The 20,654-nt window shown below is 26.2% G+C and overlaps 6 protein-coding genes across 9 annotated transcripts; 4 read left to right on the top strand and 2 right to left on the bottom strand.

Moving 5' to 3' along the window:
• Positions 1–166: 166 nt before the first annotated feature.
• On the top strand, positions 167–990 carry LOC128958491 (uncharacterized). Its single transcript, XM_054304353.1, has 2 exons — positions 167–334; positions 406–990. Exons 1-2 carry the CDS (start codon positions 240–242, stop codon positions 905–907), a joined length of 597 nt encoding a protein of 198 aa, XP_054160328.1. The 5' UTR covers positions 167–239; the 3' UTR covers positions 908–990.
• A 119-nt stretch (positions 991–1,109) lies between these two features.
• Positions 1,110–2,340, bottom strand: LOC128958958 (vesicle transport protein USE1-like). The gene is made up of 4 exons (XM_054304927.1): positions 2,084–2,340; positions 1,921–1,973; positions 1,368–1,815; positions 1,110–1,298 (listed from the first exon to the last, which is right to left on the bottom strand). The coding sequence occupies exons 1-4, from the start codon at positions 2,210–2,212 to the stop codon at positions 1,113–1,115; spliced, it is 816 nt and encodes a 271-aa protein (XP_054160902.1). The 5' UTR covers positions 2,213–2,340; the 3' UTR covers positions 1,110–1,112.
• On the top strand, positions 2,336–3,475 carry LOC128958957 (protein YIPF6-like). The gene has a single exon (XM_054304926.1). It carries the CDS (start codon positions 2,462–2,464, stop codon positions 3,413–3,415), a length of 954 nt encoding a protein of 317 aa, XP_054160901.1. The 5' UTR covers positions 2,336–2,461; the 3' UTR covers positions 3,416–3,475.
• A 1,011-nt stretch (positions 3,476–4,486) lies between these two features.
• On the top strand, positions 4,487–13,234 carry LOC128958532 (calcium-dependent protein kinase C-like). 4 transcript variants are annotated; one of them, XM_054304408.1, is made up of 3 exons: positions 4,487–4,507; positions 11,006–12,645; positions 12,728–13,234. In XM_054304408.1, the coding sequence occupies exons 1-3, from the start codon at positions 4,493–4,495 to the stop codon at positions 13,173–13,175; spliced, it is 2,103 nt and encodes a 700-aa protein (XP_054160383.1). In that variant the 5' UTR covers positions 4,487–4,492; the 3' UTR covers positions 13,176–13,234. The 4 variants fall into 4 exon arrangements, with proteins under 4 accessions (XP_054160383.1, XP_054160384.1, XP_054160382.1 ...); XM_054304409.1 differs by lacking the exon at positions 4,487–4,507 and adding an exon at positions 6,681–6,703; XM_054304407.1 differs by lacking the exon at positions 4,487–4,507 and adding an exon at positions 7,949–7,995.
• Positions 13,235–14,562: 1,328 nt separating this feature from the next.
• On the top strand, positions 14,563–16,687 carry LOC128958534 (galactose-1-phosphate uridylyltransferase-like). The gene is made up of 5 exons (XM_054304413.1): positions 14,563–14,652; positions 14,754–14,817; positions 14,906–15,666; positions 15,749–15,903; positions 16,145–16,687. Exons 1-5 carry the CDS (start codon positions 14,616–14,618, stop codon positions 16,193–16,195), a joined length of 1,068 nt encoding a protein of 355 aa, XP_054160388.1. The 5' UTR covers positions 14,563–14,615; the 3' UTR covers positions 16,196–16,687.
• Positions 16,688–17,504: 817 nt separating this feature from the next.
• On the bottom strand, positions 17,505–20,070 carry LOC128958535 (ubiquitin-conjugating enzyme E2 R2-like). Its single transcript, XM_054304414.1, has 6 exons — positions 19,614–20,070; positions 19,275–19,395; positions 18,436–18,522; positions 18,230–18,327; positions 17,902–18,036; positions 17,505–17,802 (listed from the first exon to the last, which is right to left on the bottom strand). Exons 1-6 carry the CDS (start codon positions 19,664–19,666, stop codon positions 17,580–17,582), a joined length of 717 nt encoding a protein of 238 aa, XP_054160389.1. The 5' UTR covers positions 19,667–20,070; the 3' UTR covers positions 17,505–17,579.
• Positions 20,071–20,654: the final 584 nt, after the last annotated feature.

The following is a 20,654-nucleotide window of genomic DNA, read 5'->3' as shown; positions in this document are numbered from 1 at the left end:
CATTGATGTCAATCAGATTGAATCACACAAGAGTTGCGTTTTTCAAAATAATAATAATAATAATAATTCATTTAAACTGAATTTGTTTCAAAAATTCAATAAATATGACTAAAATTTTTCATTCATTATATGACTTCAGACGTGTTATGATTGCGATATCATTAAGACGTCTCCAAAAGTCAAACACAAGTCATAGTCATAGTCTCAGTAAAAAATTAAGTCCTTTAGCGAAGAGAATAATGGACTCTACTCTCGATGGATATTTGGCTCAGCAATTGATCCATATTTACATGGATTGTATCGGCATTACTGATGACAATCATCCAGAAGATGTGTAAGTAGTTGCGGACCAATTGATTTTCTACGATAATATTAACTATTTCTCTACATTTGTATTGACTTCAGATATTCTGTTTATGGCCAACAATTGGGCCAACTATTGTTGGACAACGGCTATCAACTCCCAATCGTAACACCAGTGACGGGTCGTTACGCTCATCGCGTCCGACAAGATGTTCAACGAGAAACCGACCGAATTCTTCAAGAGATCCAATCGGATACAGAGGTGATGTCACCGGACAGGCGTCACATCTACAATGAAATATTGAAAATTATCAGTGATTTTCGAGATACAACATCACGGCTATCGATACCGCCGACCACTGATCAAATGGAAGAACCTGTTGCGGGTCCGAGCAGTCAAAACTCATCGACAGTAACCATTGGTGATAACGTGGAGGTGGCGGCGGACAATCAATTTCTTAATTCATCCGATAGTGACATATCGGATGAACCCATCGATATTGTCGTCGTCGCCGCTCACGGACTGGTAGAACAACTGTCCGATGTTTCCTCCGATTCTCTACACATATCTTCAGATTCTGATCAAATGGTACCGAATCCTTAAGTGATAATTAAAGTGATTAGTCGTACAAAGTATACCATTAAGAAAATGATGATTTTATTATTATTATTATTATTATTATGAAATGTAATGAAAAGTTATTAAACATAAAAAAAATTGTTTGTTTGTGTGTTTTTCATTGGATATAAATTTATTATTTTATTTATTAAACTATTAATTGTTTTATAAAAATTTTATAATTTAAATATCAATTATATTTCTTTGGAAACAATCTAATGAATACAACAATCCATAAGAATGTGAAGACAACTATAAATAACATAATCCACAGCCAGTATTGACACGAACGGCGAACGTATTCCGATATCTTTACTGTATTTCCCTTAAGATTATCGGTATTTCGTTGGGCAAGAGATGAACTTTTTTCCAATGACTGAAATCATAATTTAAAAAATATTTGTTAAAATCAATTACAAAATATGTTTGTTTTTTGGTCACAAACTTCAGTATCTTTTTTGATAATCTCATTACTGAGACTACAGTTTTGTTTGAGATTATGAACTAATGTTATCATCTCTTGGGCCACCTTTTCCTGAACCGATTGATGAAACCGAAGTATGGCATCGGAATCGACAGATGAATTGGTTGTGTCGTCATTTGCCACTCGTTTTCTCATTTGAATCGACGACTCTTTATTACCGAACAGTTCAGTTCGGACATCGTTTTCGAGTCGCGACTTGAGATTCAAATGAATTTCTTTTGTTTTATCACTTCTTATGCCGCCATCGACTGGTGTAACACTAATCGGTGACATGATTTCCGTTTTGATCAACTGCTGATCCGTACTGTTGTTGTTGTTGTTGCTGTGGTTCATGAGTTGTGTTTCGAGTAATGAATTAAAAAACGACACTTTTTTCTTATAATTAGATAAATTGTTTTCATTGACTGGACTACAAAAAAACAGCAGAAATTGTGGTCATTATATATGATATCAATTGGATGGCCAATCACTGACTGACAGACCGATAGGTTAGACGGATCTGATGATCACTTACCAGGCGTTCAACTCTTTCAGTTCATTGAGTCTTTCATTTAGCGCATGAATGTACTATAAATTGGGGATTAATTAAATAAACAAAACAAAAGATCAGAAACTATGGACAATGATTGTGACCATAAATAAGATGATTGGATGATATCATATATGTGAAGACATACCCTCTCGAGTCGCCAATTATTGTTGCCATTGTTAGTATTGATGTTGTCTTTCATATGCTTTTCAACCAATTGTTCGCATTTCGATAGAAGACGTCGAAAGTCGATCTCTTCTCTTGATTTGACGGTCATTATGTTTATTGTCTGTTATTGTCTGTTATTGTTTGTTGATGTTGTCATCAAATTGATCCACTGGTGATGATGTTGTTGTTGGTGTTGAGCGCATGCGCTGACAAAAACACAAACACAATGTTTGTCAATACAATGATGTCATCACTTGTGTGTTGTGTTTGCCATTCAATCAATTGATTCATTCATACGATTACTTGTTTATAATAATAATAATAATAATATTGGATCTAATGTTGGAATTAACAGCTGATGTCTTCAACCATAACAACAATCATTGAATCAAATAATAATAATAATAACAATTTGAAGAGCAATTCATACAGTGGTGACAATCATTATAATCTTCAGCTCAATTGGATGGACGACATGATGGGCAGCAGTGGCGTCGGCATCGGAGGTGTCAACACCACCGGCGATATCGGCCAACTGGAGGGCAATATGAGCGACGACAAGAGTGCCGACAATAAGCACAGGCCATCGGCGTCGGCCAACGTTACAATCGGTAGTGTCGGCGTCAATGGTTCAGCATTGGACTCGTTGGCCGATTGCGATACACTGGACGAGCCTATCATCGACACACTGATGCGGGATCTAAGAAGTATTTACTTGAAACTCAAGTTCATTATAATACCCGTTTCGTTGGCCGAAAGTTATCGAAACGTACTGAAAGACTGGGATCTTTGGGGACCACTACTGGTGACCACATTTCTGGCACTAACACTCCATCACAACGAAGAGTCGCGCGACGGCCAGATTCTGGTTGGTCCGCACTTCGCACACATTTTTGTATTGATTTGGTTCGCAAACGTTGTCTTAAGTCTCAACTATAAACTGTTGAACAGTTGCCGCAACAAACGCGGACATTCAACGACAGAGAAATCGTTGGCCAACAACAACAGCGGTAATACTACGGCATTCACGCCGACAACATTCCAACTGTTATGCGTTTTCGGCTACTGTCTGGCGCCGCCCTGTCTTGGAGTCATACTATTGAAAGTGGTGTCCCTATTGACCGGTCTGGCCGTACGCGAACTGTTTTACCAGAAACTTGTTGTCGGCATTGCCCTGGGGTTTGTTTGGCCAACATTTTGTTCGGTCAGAATTATCGGTAAGTATATATCGTCCGACAAGAAAGCACTGGCCATATATCCCATCGCATTGTTTTATTTTGTGCTCAGTTGGGCACTGATTACCACTCATTAGATGTGTCTGTGTTTCTGGTCTTACCAATTGATTGACGAGTTATTTATTAAATTAAAATATTTTTTAAAAATAAATAATTATTTAGATTTTTATTATTACCGGTAATAATAATATATTATCATTATGTTTGTCAATAATTGATTTTTTTAAATAAAATTGATTTTTATAATTTTGATTAAAGTTAGTATAAATTAAATAACTTAAATAATATTAGGTTTTGAATTAATTGTAAATACTTTATGAATTTAATATGTTAGCTAAAAAAATTAAATATTACCCGTAATTATTTAATTATACTTTAATTCCAATTGATTGGATATATTATATTGGATTTTTAAAAAATATATATATTAAATAATTTTTTTAATGAAATAATTTTCAAAATCTATGTATTATTATTATTATTAATCAATTTGTAATATTTGTATATTTGTTAATAAAAAAATCAATATTGAAATAAATGGTTATATTAGTCAATGAATTTATAAAACATGTATTTTACTAATGAGTTATTTATTTAATTTTTTTAAAATTAATTATTTATAGATATTAATTGTTTAAATTCAAAATATTTTTTTTTACTTATTAACTATTATTATAATATTTATCTATTTATTGTTTACTAGTTTATTATAATTATTGATAATTATTTTTAATTAACAATTTGTGTACAATATTAACTTTTTAAGTTAAACTTGTATTAGTAGTGTATATGTACAGTAAATTACTCTATAAGTAAATTACTGTAAATATTTTAATATTCAAATTATTTACGTTAAACTACACATCCAATAAAAATTATCTTTTTATACAGTGATTAAAGTGATTAGTCATACAAAGTATACCATTAAGAAAATGATGATTTTATTATTATTATTATTATTATGAAATGTAATGAAAAGTTATTAAACATATAAAAATTGTTTGTCTGTGTTATTCACATATATCTATATATTTTTATTTTAATTTATTTGCCAAACTATTATTTGTTTTATGAAATTTAAGTTTTACTTTTCGTTTTAATAATTTTTTTTGTACTTATATTTACTTTTTTTTAAAAAATCATTTGCAAATAATATGTCTACTATTAAGGTAACATAATTTTGTTGTTGTTGAATATATTTTACTTAATAATTTAATTTAACTTATTTAACTACATTACTAACTAACATTAAAATTATTATTAATAGTAGTACATAATGTACTTTTTTATATAAAAAAACTTATTAAAGTATATAATTTATTTTTTTAAAATTGATAATAATATCAAAAAAATAATTTGTTTATAATTTTGCAAAAATTATTGATAATAATAATAATAATAATCTAGCATATTTGTTGTTACTATTTTTTAAAAAAATTGTTTTACACAAAAATTTATTAACATGGTTAATAGAAATTGTTAATTATATTTAATCTTATAATTTAGACAATATTTTTTTCAATCATCATCTAATGTAATATTAATATTACAATATATTTGTTTAAGAAAAATACAATATTGAAAATATTTACATGTATATCATCGAGAAATTTTTGTAAAATATATTTATAGAAAATATTTAAATGTCATATATTTATTATAATATATGAATTTGACATTGGTCAATTTGGAGAAAGTATTTATTTTTTATTTTAATTTACTAAAAAATAAGTATAGTAAAAGTACAATGTTACATTTCCACGGTTTTGAATTAAATTAATTTAATTGTATATATATATAGTATATTTGCAATGATTTACGTTTTAACTAATGTATAATTTATATATATATAAATATATTTACTACTAATTGAAAAAAATAAAATTTGACGCAAACTAAATATTTAAAAAAAACTTGTATATTAAGTGTACAGTAAAAAAATAGTAGTTATTATTAATTATTATTATAATATTACATACATTATATATTTGAGGCAATAATGATGGCAACCAATGGCAACACATTTTTTTCAGTGCCAATATGTGTGTGTGTAGTGTGTGAGCGCATAGTATGGTTGCCAATTAAAAAATTGTCATCACCCTGGACAATTGTCATTAACTAACTACCTACTACAAAATAGTTAGTCTAGTATAGAGAAAAATTTGAACCTCGATATAATTTATATACACTATATATATAATGTGTATGAAATATAAAGTGTAAAATTACTCAAAATTATTTTAAAAATAAATAACTATTTTTTTTGTTTATATTTTTTAATTGATTTATCAATCGGGAGAGTTAAGCTTTATCTTAAAATTAAAAAAAAACATCAAAATCGGTCTATTATTTAAAAAGATATTACTATTTTCCCAGTATAAGATATCAAATTTTCTGAGTGTATATATATATAATTTATATATTATTATAATTATAATATATATATATATATATATATATATATATATATATTATTATTATTATATATAATTTTTTGTTTCATAAAAAAATTATTTGTCAAAATTATTATTTAATCAAATAATTTCTAATGTACTAATATTATTGTTGTTGTCAATGTCAACACTATATGACATTCAAGGATGTTATGATGGGATGATTGGCAACTCTAGAGTTAGAGCATCACTGTTCACGTTTGAAACGACACATGCATTTAAAAACATTATTATTATTATTATTTAGTATTAAATAATTTTTTTTTGTTCATATTTACTATACATAAACATTTTATTATAACATTATTGTGTATATACATGCTATACATGCTCTATACATGTTAAATGTTATGTAGAGTACATTATTTACACTTATAATAATTTATTTTTAAAAAATTATTTTTAATGAAAATAAAGTCAACAAATTTATATTTTAACTTTTAGTTAGATATATATATATATATAATATATATCTATATAAAAATATCATATATTGATTATTTTACATCTATATATTTTATATTTATAACTACTGTATATATATATATTTATTTATCCCCTTAAGGCTGTTTTTTGTGAAAATAAATAAATATCTCAATTTATATGCACTTATAATTTCAATTTACATTTTTAATGACACATTAATGTGTTTGTCTTTTTTTTATATACAGTTATATACTGTATGTGATATGTTATGTGCTATTGAAATCTCATTTAATTTAATGATCTGTTTTTTTTGCTGATATAAATTATTAAACATTATATATATATTATATATTTTGTATTATTATTTATATATTTATATCATATACCGGTATATATATCTAACATCATAATAATTATATTAAGTGATAATAATAATAATAATATTGTAAATTAATTGTCAAACTGGAAGGCATAGAGTCGTTAAAAGTAAGTCTCGTTTTATTTGCTTTATATAAATGTTTTTGACATTTATTTGTTGTTGTTATAAGTTTTAATTAGTCACTAAATTAGTAATTAGGTTAGTATTATAGTATTTAATATACTTTACTAATTATACTAATAAAGTAATTTACAGATGATTTGCCAATAAAAATATTAATTATATGTTTGAATTGAATTTTAAATAAAAAATAAAACTAAATCTCATAATCCATATCATAGTATAACTGTAATGTGTTTTATCGTAAATGTGTTGAAACGATATAATATAGTATTATTGTTATAATAATAATAATAATAATTGAGATGACAATTGAGATTAATATATTCATTGATAATATACATTGAATATATTTTTTATTTGCGCCAATAATTAATATTTAATATGAAATTGTACTGTAAATGGTATTTTACAATATTAAAAAAAAGATATATTGAAAGATAATAATAATAATATATGATAATTATGATAACAAAAAAAAATTATGAATGATATTTTAATAATATTCAATATTATTAATACTAAATAATGATAAAATATTTGCTATTTATTTTACAGTACATATTAATTGCATATAATATATATACAGTATTATATTATATGGTATTATATAGTATATGATATATTTCAGTGATTGTCATTAGGTTGATGATTATAATTTCATATATATATTTAATTTACTATTGTATAGTATATTATAATAAAAAATAATAAATTATCAATTAAGATGATGACTCAAAAAAAAAAACAAAAATAGTTTTCTCTCAATTTATTTTACTTATTTGCACACTTATTTTGTAGTACTCTATGTAGTATAAAACAATATACATGTTAAGTGTATTGCAAATTGCAATTATCTAAAGTAATTGTTGTTGAAATAAATGATAAAAAATATTTTTACTAAAATTATAATAGATTTAATAACGTTTGCATTGATTAATATATATATATATATATATATATATATATATATATATATATATATATATATATATATATATATATATATAACATACATTTTGGGACAAACCTAATAATGTATTTTATAAAAAAATACTTCAAATATTTTCAAGTTTTTTATTTGTATTTCACAAGTATTTGAAATTGCATTCTGAAATAGTTTAGTACATTATATATATATAGTATATTATATACTGTAGTATTAGTTTATAATTAGTTTTATTTAATTAGTGCAGATATTTAACTGGCATCTCATTGTCTAAGAGTGTGCGGATATTATATATATCTAAATATGTCATTTAAAAAAATGCGATATAAAGTATAGTATTATTAATATTGCTATATTGTACTGTACTTTACTATAAACTACAAATATGTGACAATTATTAAATTATTTATTTGATAAAATACCAAGCTAGTATTGTTTTTTTGTCGATTTTAATTAAAGGCTTTATTATATACTGTATATATATAACAAAAAATATTACTGATATATGTGTTGGTGTGTATGTTTGGTTAACACCCAATCTATATCACAACTTTTAGTATCATATATATACAGTACTGTATAATATGTAGTGTTATTGTTGGCGACCGATGCTTATACAACAAGTGTCGGCTCAGTTGTTCAGTTATGGCCTAACAGTCCTCCTCTACTCTCTCTCTCTCTCTCTCTCTCTCTCTCTCTCTTTATTTCTTACACATGACTTGTGTAATATTATCGCAAAAAAACACTTCACTTACAATTTTTTTAATAATTATATTTATATATAAAATATAAACGATATATTATTTCATACTATTTCTAACATTTTATTTTAGTTTATTTTTATTAGAAATGTGATTCACTACTATATTAATAAATTTATTAACTATAAAATTAAATAGTTTGTGAATTATTTCATAATATATATATACATTTATGGAAGTGTTTTTTTGTTGTTGATTGAAAATGTTTTCGCATTTCAATCAATAATATATTGTATTTAATATATAATATACTTTTAATATTTTGTTTTTTTTTTAAAATTACTGATTTTGGAAAATCAAAGGTTTGTTTTATTTTTATTAGTTATCTAATTTTTTTTTGTTGCTATCAATTTTTAAATTTAGATTATAATTTAATCTAACTATACTAAAATTATTTTTATTAATAAATGCATTGAATAGTCTATAATTTATAACTAAATAATAACTATTAATATAAATTAATTATTTAAAAAAATAATAATTTAATAAAATTAATATTTTTAATTTATTAGATATGTTTTTTTTAAATATTTTTTAATTAATAGTTTCAATTAATTATTTTCCTATTTTTTAGTATTAAATATGTATTGTTTTTTATTAATTTATATTAATATCTGTAGTTAAATATTGTTTATTAGTTATAAATTATAGACATTTCAATGCATTCATTAATCAAATGAGTTTATAAACTCATATCCTCTCGTTTTTTATAAATAAATTGAAATATTTTTCGCTTTTGATTTATGTTTAGATTATATAATAAACCATTCATTAAAAATTGCAATTTATAAATAAATTAATATAGACTGTGTTAATACAATACTTTATTACATATACTAAATATATATATATATATCTAAAATTTTTTAATGTATTTATATTGTTTATAAAGTTTTATTATTAATTGTATTAACATTTTTCAATGCCATACCATTGTTATATAAATATATATATATACAGTACAGTACAGTATATTTATTCACAGACAACCAAAAGGGATATATATTTATTTGTCTATTGAAACGATTCATTAATTTCCGCTAAAATGAATTTTAATCTAATAAAAAAGCTTTTATTTTATTTATTATTATTATTATTTAGTAAAAGAGTTATTTTTAAAATTAGTTTGAAAAATATTTCATCTATATATAATAATAATAATAATAATAACGATAATAATAATAATAATATACATTTAAACCATTATTATAATTGCTATTGAAATCATAAAAATAATTGAAATTGAAGTTTTGAAATTTTATTTTTCAACTTTTTTTGTGGTTTAATTTAGTATGAATGTGTATAATATTGACCGGTATATACTGTATATATATATAGTGTATATAAAATATAGTATATAAATACAATGACATTAAATAATTAAAAAAAATATTTGACAAAAAATTTCATCAAAAAATCTATATAATGTATATATACAGTAGATATATATGATAAAAATATTAACTATTGAGATAAAAAATTATATATTTGATTTTAATGTATTTTAAGTTTTTATTTGAAAATTTATTACACAATTTTCAAAATTATTATTATTATTATTACTATTTTTTATCATAAAATAATATATTACGTTTCATATAACTATTAATATAATTTATATTATTGTAATTTTTTATTGTTTAATAGTTATACAATTTTTCAATCATTTAGAATTAAGATTTTATTTTTAAAAATATTTATACATTAAATTAAATGCTAGACTAAAATGTGTTAAAATTGATTATTTTTGCACTCAATATACTGTATATACTGTATTTATTAAATATTTAGATATAATTTTATTAATAGTATTAATAATAAATAGCAAATTTGTCACTAAAAGTCATATAAGTAAAGTATAAGTACTGTATGTCTCTCTCACTAAAACATTTAATCATTTATAATGTATTTTATTATTATTATTATTATATATAATATTTTCGGATAAAATCATTTCATATCTCTATAGAGACCTATGAATTATAAGTCGTTTCAACTAAAAAATAATAACTTTGATTTGATTTTGTTTTTTTGCTTTTATATATATATATAAATTTATATACATATATATTATATGTGTTACGATAACTACAGTAGATTTTTTTAATACCTGATCTTTTTAATGTCACTTTCAATAAATATAAAATAAATAATATTTTTGCTAAACATATATATATATATACATGTACACTATGTATACATAGTATATTAATATTGAATATACAGTAAATTATATACTACAAGAGTATAATCTACATATAATATATGAGCTTAATATTAATGATATATAAAAGTTATATACAGAATATTTTTTCCTAAAACTTTAATATTATTGATATATAATATATAAACTTATATATACAGTATATTATATAATATTCAAACATTTTCCACTGTAACCAATACTCTCTTAGTGTATAAATAAATAACTAAATAAAAAATAAATTTCAATTTAAATGTAAATAAATTTCTATAAATAAATAAATATCTGTATATTTTTCCACATCTTCTTCTGTATGGTCACCAAACCAACCAACCAATCAAAACAAATAATCAAAAATCAACAAAAAAATTTATAGCAATTATTGCAAAAGATTCACAGTATGAGCGAAGACAGAGACGACGAGTTCTTCAATAAGTTTATCGGCGGACGTAAGGGTGCACTGAAAAAGAAGAATGTCTTCGAGGTTCAGGAACACAAATTCATTGCCCGATTCCTACGACAGCCGACCTTTTGTAGCCACTGTCGGGAATTTATATGGGGATTGGTTGGCAAACAGGGCTACCAGTGCCAGATCTGTGCGCTGGTTGTTCACAAACGATGTCACGAATTTGTCGCTTTCCGTTGTCCCGGTGTTGCCGACAAAGTACACGATCCCGAAACCGATCCGCGAACCGTTCATCAGTTTCAAGTTCATACCTACTCGAGTCCGACATTTTGCGACCACTGCGGCTCAATGCTCTACGGTCTCATCCATCAGGGACTCCAGTGTCGGGCCTGCGATATGAATATACACAAGAAGTGCAAAGAAAATGTTCCCAATCTTTGCGGTTGCGATGCCGTCGAACGGCGCGGAAGAATTGAACTGAAGATACACACCGAGCCTAACAACGATCAAAACCAACTCAAACTGATTTGCGAAGTCAGAAGAGCTAGAAATCTGTGTAAAATGGATCCGAACGGCCTGAGCGACCCGTACTGTAAGGTTAAACTGTTTTCCGCCAATTCCCGAAACTCGTCGTCAAACAAACGCAAGACACGGACAATCAAGTCGTGTCTGAATCCCGAATGGAATGAAGTCCTGACATTCGACTTGAAGAATGACGACAAAGACCGGCGATTGTTGATCGAAGTATGGGATTGGGATCTGACCTCACGGAACGATTTTATGGGCTCACTATCGTTCGGTGTTTCTGAACTAATGAAGACACCAGTAGATGGTTGGTTCAAATTGTTGGGCGCCGAAGAGGGCGAGTTCTACAATGTTCCGTTACCGCCGGCCGGTCAGGATATCATACAGCACTTGAAGAAATTGCAAATCGGATTCAAATCCAAGTCTACGTCGGATACGATGGGCATCGCCGCCACCGACGGCAATGCTATGGCCAAATCAATACAATACACATCGTTAAGAGTCAAATCGGAAAATATAGTCCGTTTCGAAGATTTTACAATACTTAAGGTCTTAGGAAAGGGTAGTTTCGGTAAAGTATTATTGGCAGAGAACAAGAAGAAACCGAACGAATTGTTTGCCATTAAGGTTCTCAAGAAGGAAGTGCTCATTCAAGACGACGACATCGAGTGTGCAATGATTGAGAAGCGAGTGCTCGGACTCTACAATAAGCCGCCGTTTCTCGTAGAACTTCATTCCTGTTTTCAGACCAAAGATAGACTATACTTTGTCATGGAGTACGTAAACGGCGGTGATCTCATGTATCAGATCCAGAAGTGCGACAAATTCAAAGAACCTGTTGCCTGTTTTTACGCGGCCGAAGTCGCTATCGGACTCTTTTATTTGCACCAAAAAGGCGTTCTCTACAGAGATCTCAAACTAGACAATGTTATGCTGGACAGCGACGGTCACATCAAGATTGCCGACTTCGGAATGTGTAAAGAAGGTATTGTCGGCAACGCCAAGACGCGCACATTTTGCGGTACACCAGACTATATCGCACCGGAAATTATCAAATACGAACCGTACAACAAATCGGTTGATTGGTTGGTGTCTTGTTTTTTAGCTTTTTTTTGTTGTTGTTTTATTTCCCGATGAAACTAATGTATGTATTGGTTGGTTGTTTAGGTGGGCTTACGGTGTACTCGTCTACGAGATGCTTGTGGGTCAGCCGCCATTCGATGGCGAAGACGAAGAAGAATTGTTTGCATCGATTACCGATAACAATGTTTCGTATCCGAAATCCATGTCGAAAGAGGCCAAAGACCTTTGCAAAGGATTGCTGGCAAAGGATCCAAAACGACGGCTCGGTTCGGGCACTAATGAAGAAGAGGACATAAAAAGTCACCCGTTTTTCCGGCGACTCGATTGGCTGAAGATATATAATCGAGAAATTCAGCCGCCATTCAAACCCATTGTTAAGGATCCGAGAAATGGCGAAAATTTTGACTCTGTCTTTACCACAGCCCAGACCACACTCACGCCCTGCGACCACACGATTATCAACAATCTAACCGGCAATGAGTTCCAAGGCTTCTCTTATGTCAATCCATTTTTTGACAAAACACTTGCGTAATATCATATGATATCTTAATAATAATTGTTATTATTATTAATATAATTATCAAAAAAAATAACCCTATCATCCTATGATTACAATAATACAGACATAAAATTATAATAATTTTATAATACTGTATATTGCGATACATATATTTTTTACATATACGTCAATCATAATTGAATTGTTTTTTTAAAAAAATATATTTTAAAGTGTATATATAAATGACAAATAATGCCTTATTTTTTATCATCATCAATTAACATAATTTTTTTTTAAAAATATAATATTTATATTTACTTCATACCACAATTTTATTTTTTATTCAAAATATCAAAATTATTTTTATCATTGTTATAAATATTAAATGTTAAAAATATTATATACTTATTATATAACTTTACTTTAAAAATATCCCACCAGAAATCTTATGAATATTTTTACAACAAAATATTTATTAATTTTACATTTAAAATAAATAATTAAATATATTATCATAATATATTAATAATAATATCAAATATATCAATAAATATTGCATGTGTGTGTGTGCGTAACTGAATTATCATTTAAATTTTTATTTATTAATATACTGTATATACTGTATAAATATATCAATATATATATATATATATATATATATATATATATATATATAATTTTATTATCATTGATAGTGACATTAATTAATTTTAATTGATAATTACCAATTAAAATATTTTTATTGGAAATCTATTATAAATTGTTGACTAATGTTTTGTTAAATATTTGTAATGTAATGTTAAGATATATTATTAACCTTTTAATAATATACAGTACATATTTGTTATTATAATGTAAAATTGACAATCATTATTAATTTTATAAAAAAAACTATAATTGATTTAGATTAGCACAAATTATAATGATAATTAAATATGAATTTAATTTTTAATTTTTTAAACATAATATTTACGCTGTTAATTACATTTTTTCATATTTATATTGTTCAATTTAATATATTTATTAAAATATAAAATTATTGAAATACTAAATAAAATTAAAATAAAATAATAAAGCGATTAATATTTATACTGCACTATATACACTAATAATTGAAACTATTAAATTTTTTTTTAAAAAAATGGTATTAAATTTGTTAATATAAACAAAATTTTATTTGTAGATTAATTTTTTTAAATAACTTTAATTTTTCACGTGATTTATATTTGTCAAATAGTTTAATAGAAATATTATTTATTTATTTTTTGTATATTTAATTTATGTAATCTAAAATATGATATTTAATATTACTATCACTGTTTTTTAAAAAAAATAATTTTAATACATTTATTAATACAGAATTTGATAACATATACAGTAAAAGTTTTAAATGTCTATATTTTTTCAGATAAAAGTAAATTAATTTATTTTTTCTTAAACTAAATCAATTATATCAGTAAAACATTTGGAGCCATGGATTCAAAAGGGAAGCAAACATTTGATTTTAATGGTAATTATATATTAAATGAAAACTATTAGAAATTAAAAATATTAATCTTAAATAATATTATTATTTTGTTTTTGTTTGTTTTTTTGGGGTTAATTTCTAAGAGCATCAACACATTCGGTACAACCCGTTAAAAGATGACTGGGTTCTGGTCAGTCCTCATCGCATGTATGTACTGTACTATTTGGTCATTACATTTGAAATTGTTATTTAAAATTAACAGTTTTAATAAAATAATTTAATAAATTAAATATAGGAAGCGTCCCTGGGCTGGACAGGTAGAAAAACTGGCCGAAGATGATGTACCCGAACGAGATCCTACTAACCCATTATGTCCCGGTTCTCGTCGGGCCAACGGTATCGTCAATCCTGAATATACCGAAACGTTCGCCTTTGACAATGACTTTCCTGCTCTGCTCGACGACTGTCCTGAACTGAACGACACGTCCGACGATCCGCTGTTTCGTACAGTCCCGGCCCGGGGCAAGTGTCGGGTAATTTGTTTTCATCCTAATTCAAACATTTCGTTACCTTTGATGACCAACGCCGAGATACTGAAAGTTATCGACACCTGGATTCAGGAAACTATACAATTAGGTCTGACCTACAATTGGGTTCAGTTGTTTGAGAATAAGGGCGCAATCATGGGCTGCTCTAATCCGCACCCGCACTGTCAAGTATGGGCCAGTTCTTATCTGCCAAACGAGATCCGTATTAAGGATCAGATGCAACAAAAATATCTTACAAAACACGGCAGACCATTGCTAATGGATTACTTGGACAAAGAGTTGAATACAAAAGAGCGATTGGTAGTCGAGAACGACAATTGGGCGGTTTTGGTACCATTTTGGGCCGTCTGGCCATTCGAGACAATGATTTTACCGAAAAGACATGTACAGCGAATTGAAGACTTGACTAATGAAGAAAAACGAGATTTGGCTGACATTATGAGACAATCGCTTATTAAATATGACAATCTATTTGAGACATCGTTTCCATATTCAATGGGTTGGCACGGTATATAACCTACCCGTCCCTCCTATACACTACTAATATGTACCGTATATATAATTATATGTATAAATTTATATATATCCAGGTGCACCCACTGGACAATACTATACTACCGATACCTCTCATTGGGTACTTCACGCCAGCTATTATCCACCGCTGTTACGGTCAGCCACTGTCAAGAAGTTTATGGTCGGCTACGAACTGTTAGCTCAGGCACAGAGAGATCTAACACCGGAACAGGTATTTAACACTTACTGTATATGTACTGAATATTTATACTTTTATATATCATTTTATATTACTGTATAATTAATTTAATATTTGTTTGGATTGTTATTACATCTACTATTTACTTAATATTTATATAAAAAAATTATTATATATAATATTATAATTACTAAAATCACAGACCTATTTAATTTAATAACTTTTTATAATTAATAATTAATTAATTAATTCAATTTGATTTTTATCATTACAGGCGGCACAACGTCTAAGAGATTCATCAGATGTTCACTATAAGAGAAAATGAGATTCAAATCAAATCAAATAAATAAAACATTCAAATAGTCTGTTGTTAAGTGTTTTAATAATAATATTTACAATTTATTAATTTTTTTCATCATTTAATTTTTCTTTTAATGAATTCGAGTAATTGATTACATAATTTAAGATTAGTGTACTTTATAATAATAATAATAATTCAATTAAAAGATAGGGATATAATTTACTCTAGTGTTGTTGTTGTGTTGTAGTAATTAAATTATAATAAAAACAATTAAATATCTTAAAAATTAAATAAATAAAAATGCGTTTATAAGATGTTTAAATTTTTTTTTTAAAAATCAAATGAAATTTACTATCAATTAAAACAAAAATACAATATTATTTTGATCGCAACCATTACTCTCTATCTCTGTTATAATGTATATTTAAAATTAATATTTTTTTCATCAAAATTTTTTTTTATGTATACTGTATATGTCTTATCATTTTTTTGTGAAGCAAATTATTATAATTATTTTTATTGTTTATAAATTAAAATTTAAGTAAATCAATGAACTCAACTAAAAAAAGTGATAATTAAATTGAATAATAATAATAATAATGAGAAGTAATAAGCATAGGGAGCTATTTCTAAAATTATAATTTATTAATATTAATTTAATTAATCACGATTTGATGTGTAATTTTTTTTATCAATATATTGTTTTTTAAATTTATTTATAATTAGCTAATTATCTCAGATGATTTTTTTTGTCAATTTTTGTATATATATATATATTTGTTTTATAAGAAAAATATGAAACAATTACTTAGTATACATATATCGTTTATATATAATATATTCACTATAATTATTATATATTTTTTTGTTAAATTATTAAATAAATTCAAAGCATTTATAATTATCATTATATTTATCACATATATAGATATATATTTTTAAAATATTTATTTTTTTTCTATATATATATATTTATAAAAGAGTAATTTATTGATAATTAAAAAATCATCTGAGAGTAAATGGGATTTATTTATTATTTTTTATAATTAATTTATGGCAGATATGGCTGATGAGCACTGGATGTAAACACAATAGTAAAACACACACTAAAACAGATAACCGGTTTTTTATGTTTGTTTGATTGATTGATTAATCCGATTCACCATAAAAATTATTAGTCGATACACTTTGTTTTTTTTGAATGCAAATATTATTACAATTTGTTTGTTAAAAAATATTCGCACGTATTATACACAATAATAATGATAATAATAGTCTTGTTTTTTTCAGTGATGATTAACAAAACAAAATAAATGATTGAATAGAGAAATTACTGTATATTTATATATATATATAATTACTGTATATATATTTATATGTATATTATTGATAATAATGACTGACATCATCACGACTCTCCATTACCACTGTCTTCGTTATCTTCATCATTATAGTCTTCGTCGTCGTCGTCATCATCCAAATCATCGCCATAGTCGTCGTCATAGAAGTCGGTCATATCTGCTTCGGTTTCTGCCGGCTTAGTGCGATGTTTTATACAGTACTCCTCGAGAGTCATCGGCACAACAACGTTGTCCTTTTCGGCCTCCAAACGACTGGCCGCCACTTGTTTTCTGATTTAAAAATAAACATAAATTATATCAATAATTAATATGTTATAAACCAATTAAAATATATTATGATTATATTATTATCAGTTTGTTTTCCAATACCTAATGATATTTTCATATTCTTTGTCTTTTCCTTTAGATTCCTTCCAACGCCTATACATTACCGATGCGTCCACATTGGCCGGCGAGAAGGTGTTCGGCTCATTGAGCAATGAGATCACACTTAACAACACAGTCCTATATAATTGATATGTGAGTGTGACATATATTTTAGATGTTAATTATAACAATTATAGTTAAGATATTAACAATTATGTTAATAATAATAATAATGAGAAAATAATATACTGTATTACCACTTCTGTGTCTCATCAATTCAATTATATATTTTTAGACACAAAAAGAAAAACTAGACTAAACTAATAATTACCTGACATTTTGTGTGGGATTCCAGCGCTCGCACGGAAGTTCACCACTTTGCGGGTCGTCAACTGGCGGGTGCAATATCGAAATGCATAGATCACCATTCTAATAGGTAGTATAGGGCACAGTTAGGTCAGGGTTAGATCAGATGAGTTAGATTAGTGATTAATTTTAAAAATCAATGTTAACTTTGAATTGAATGTCTCATATTACCTCATATACGTTCGGGTGCCACACTTTGGTCAGAAACTTGAGTACAGGCGGATTGTATGGATAGTCGTGCGGAAAGGTGACCCGTGCCTGATATACAAATAAATAAATAGATTACAAATCAAATAATAATTACCAGTATGTTATTATTATCTATAGTTTTGTTACACAACAATAAATTAAATATAATATTAATTGAATAATTGATACATCAGTTTAAAAGTGTCACAATAGTGATACACTTATTTTTTTTAAATAAAATTTTTTATTTGTGTGTCCCATATATTCACTGACTTTTGAGGTCACACTTTATATATCATATATAAATATATATAACGACAATGATATATACCAGTTGTACTGTAGTAGTAATATAGTTATTTGTTATATATATTTATATGTATATTAATAAAGTTATTTAAAAATAAAACAAAATTTTCTATAAATAAATTATCAATAAATTAAATAAAAATTAAAAATTTATAACTAATAACTCAATTAACAACTCTTTTGACTAATTAATATAGTGTCGACTCTTTTAATTATTATTACGCAATCATCACTTTGTCGTTAAATCAGCTGATAGTCAGTCAAACCAGGAATGAGGTCACTGTCCGGAAAGACATCGCCTGATTAAGACTACTACTACTACTACTACTATCATATCTATGATAGTATTATCAATACCGACATAAATTATTTGATAACAAACTAACAAACAAACCAATAGATACCTAATTGGTTTCAATCAAATCAAATCCATAGATCAAATAGCAAACAATATGGCAGAGAGAAAGAGAGACAATAACAACAACAAAATAAAGACCACATAAAAAACGAACCTTGAAATATCCGCCCTCGTAGAGTGTCTCGGGTGGCCCGAAAATGGCCACTTCCCACTCGTATAGGTGATCATCGTTTACCAGTTTTACTCGAAAGCCTTCAACTGGTTCTTCTTGTAGACTATAAGTTTTTAATTGGGGACACAATAAGACACATTAAATAGTTATATAATAGATATATAGTGACTACTAATCGGTTTTCATTGTCTGCAGATAACAACAACAATAACTGTATAATTATGGTAATGGATTGGGACATATAGTATTGATGATGATAATCATTGTTTGGTAATAATCATTGGTGATGATAGTGATGGTGATGATAGTGGACAGACATACCTCTTAAACTCGAGCGCCAGTGCCCTCAGCGCACTGTTGGGCTGACTCGCCATTTAAATGGCAATTACTTTCGTAGTCGTCGTCGTCGTTGTTGTCGTCGTAATCGCTGTCGTCTGCAGAGAGATATATATATACACAAAATATATGGTTTGTTTGTTGTTGTCGATCACCTAAAATTAGATCCCAATAACAACTAATTGTGTTCAGACAAACAATTTGATGCTTAATAATAATAAAAGCAATCACTTAATCATTGGTCACAACTAAATAAAACACTATTGTATTTATGCTATGAATTCAATACATAGAGAGAGAGTACTACTACTCAACAGTAATGTGTGTCTCACTGTTTGCACAACTTATTCATACTATTAATAATACATGTATTATATATACGCTATTATACTGTACTGTACTCTCTCTCTCTATCTCTCACTGCTGTTACTGTATGTCTATGCATAACAACAACAACAATAACAACACATACAGAGTGTGTATTAATACCTAAAGTAATTATTAGTAGTGATTATTATAGCCAATAGAGTACACTCTAGGATATTGCGTAACATTTTACTGTACAAATAGATTGAATAAATTTGTAATACTTGTAGATTATATAACTTTTTGTGTAAATATATATATTATTTATTTATTTATCTGTATATTTCATTAAAATCTATAGATTAAATATTAATAAATGTAGTTTTTTTTTAATAAAATAACTTACTTTTAACTTAAATTATATAATTGATGACAATGATCTTATAGATTATACAGTAGATATTAATATATAATTTTTATATATATAATCTTTAATAATAATTTTTTAAAATCTTTATATATATAATTATATTTTATTTTAGTATAAAATATATAAATTTTTTTGTACAATAGTTCACTGGACTTTTTTTCTCCTTTTATACTCTTTATATTTTTTTTATGTCTAAATGTTTTATTTATTTATTTTTATATATATATAATATATATTTAATTTTTTTAATACACCAGTAATATTATACTATATATGTGTGTAAATACTAT

Source organism: Oppia nitens, unplaced genomic scaffold (genome assembly GCF_028296485.1).
Source record: "Oppia nitens isolate AA-2021 unplaced genomic scaffold, nextdenovo-longstitch-racon4-pilon3 scaffold3_pilon_pilon_pilon, whole genome shotgun sequence".
Lineage (NCBI taxonomy): Eukaryota > Metazoa > Arthropoda > Arachnida > Sarcoptiformes > Oppiidae > Oppia > Oppia nitens.
This window is presented reverse-complemented; position numbering and strand designations above follow the sequence as displayed.

What these genes read in the sequence shown, in the direction of transcription:
- LOC128958535 (XM_054304414.1), bottom strand. Translation starts at nt 19,666, where the DNA reads ATGGCGAGTCAGCCCAACAGTGCGCTGAGGGCACTGGCGCTCGAGTTT. An exon ending in GGCACCCGAACGTATATGAG is followed by an intron (nt 18,328 to 18,435) that starts GTAATATGAGAC and finishes ACTACCTATTAG; the next exon opens with AATGGTGATCTATGCATTTC. An exon ending in GAATATGAAAATATCATTAG is followed by an intron (nt 17,803 to 17,901) that starts GTATTGGAAAAC and finishes TTTTTAAATCAG; the next exon opens with AAAACAAGTGGCGGCCAGTC.
- LOC128958491 (XM_054304353.1), top strand. Translation starts at nt 240, where the DNA reads ATGGACTCTACTCTCGATGGATATTTGGCTCAGCAATTGATCCATATT. An exon ending in GACAATCATCCAGAAGATGT is followed by an intron (nt 335 to 405) that starts GTAAGTAGTTGC and finishes TATTGACTTCAG; the next exon opens with ATATTCTGTTTATGGCCAAC.
- LOC128958958 (XM_054304927.1), bottom strand. Translation starts at nt 2,212, where the DNA reads ATGACCGTCAAATCAAGAGAAGAGATCGACTTTCGACGTCTTCTATCG. An exon ending in ATAATTGGCGACTCGAGAGG is followed by an intron (nt 1,974 to 2,083) that starts GTATGTCTTCAC and finishes CCCAATTTATAG; the next exon opens with TACATTCATGCGCTAAATGA. An exon ending in TTATCAAAAAAGATACTGAA is followed by an intron (nt 1,299 to 1,367) that starts GTTTGTGACCAA and finishes TTATGATTTCAG; the next exon opens with TCATTGGAAAAAAGTTCATC.
- LOC128958532 (XM_054304407.1), top strand. Translation starts at nt 7,969, where the DNA reads ATGTCATTTAAAAAAATGCGATATAAA. An exon ending in TTAAAAAAATGCGATATAAA is followed by an intron (nt 7,996 to 11,005) that starts GTATAGTATTAT and finishes AAAAATTTATAG; the next exon opens with CAATTATTGCAAAAGATTCA. An exon ending in TACAACAAATCGGTTGATTG is followed by an intron (nt 12,646 to 12,727) that starts GTTGGTGTCTTG and finishes TTGGTTGTTTAG; the next exon opens with GTGGGCTTACGGTGTACTCG.
- LOC128958957 (XM_054304926.1), top strand. Translation starts at nt 2,462, where the DNA reads ATGTCTTCAACCATAACAACAATCATTGAATCAAATAATAATAATAAT.
- LOC128958534 (XM_054304413.1), top strand. Translation starts at nt 14,616, where the DNA reads ATGGATTCAAAAGGGAAGCAAACATTTGATTTTAATG. An exon ending in CTGGTCAGTCCTCATCGCAT is followed by an intron (nt 14,818 to 14,905) that starts GTATGTACTGTA and finishes AATTAAATATAG; the next exon opens with GAAGCGTCCCTGGGCTGGAC. An exon ending in ATATTCAATGGGTTGGCACG is followed by an intron (nt 15,667 to 15,748) that starts GTATATAACCTA and finishes ATATATATCCAG; the next exon opens with GTGCACCCACTGGACAATAC.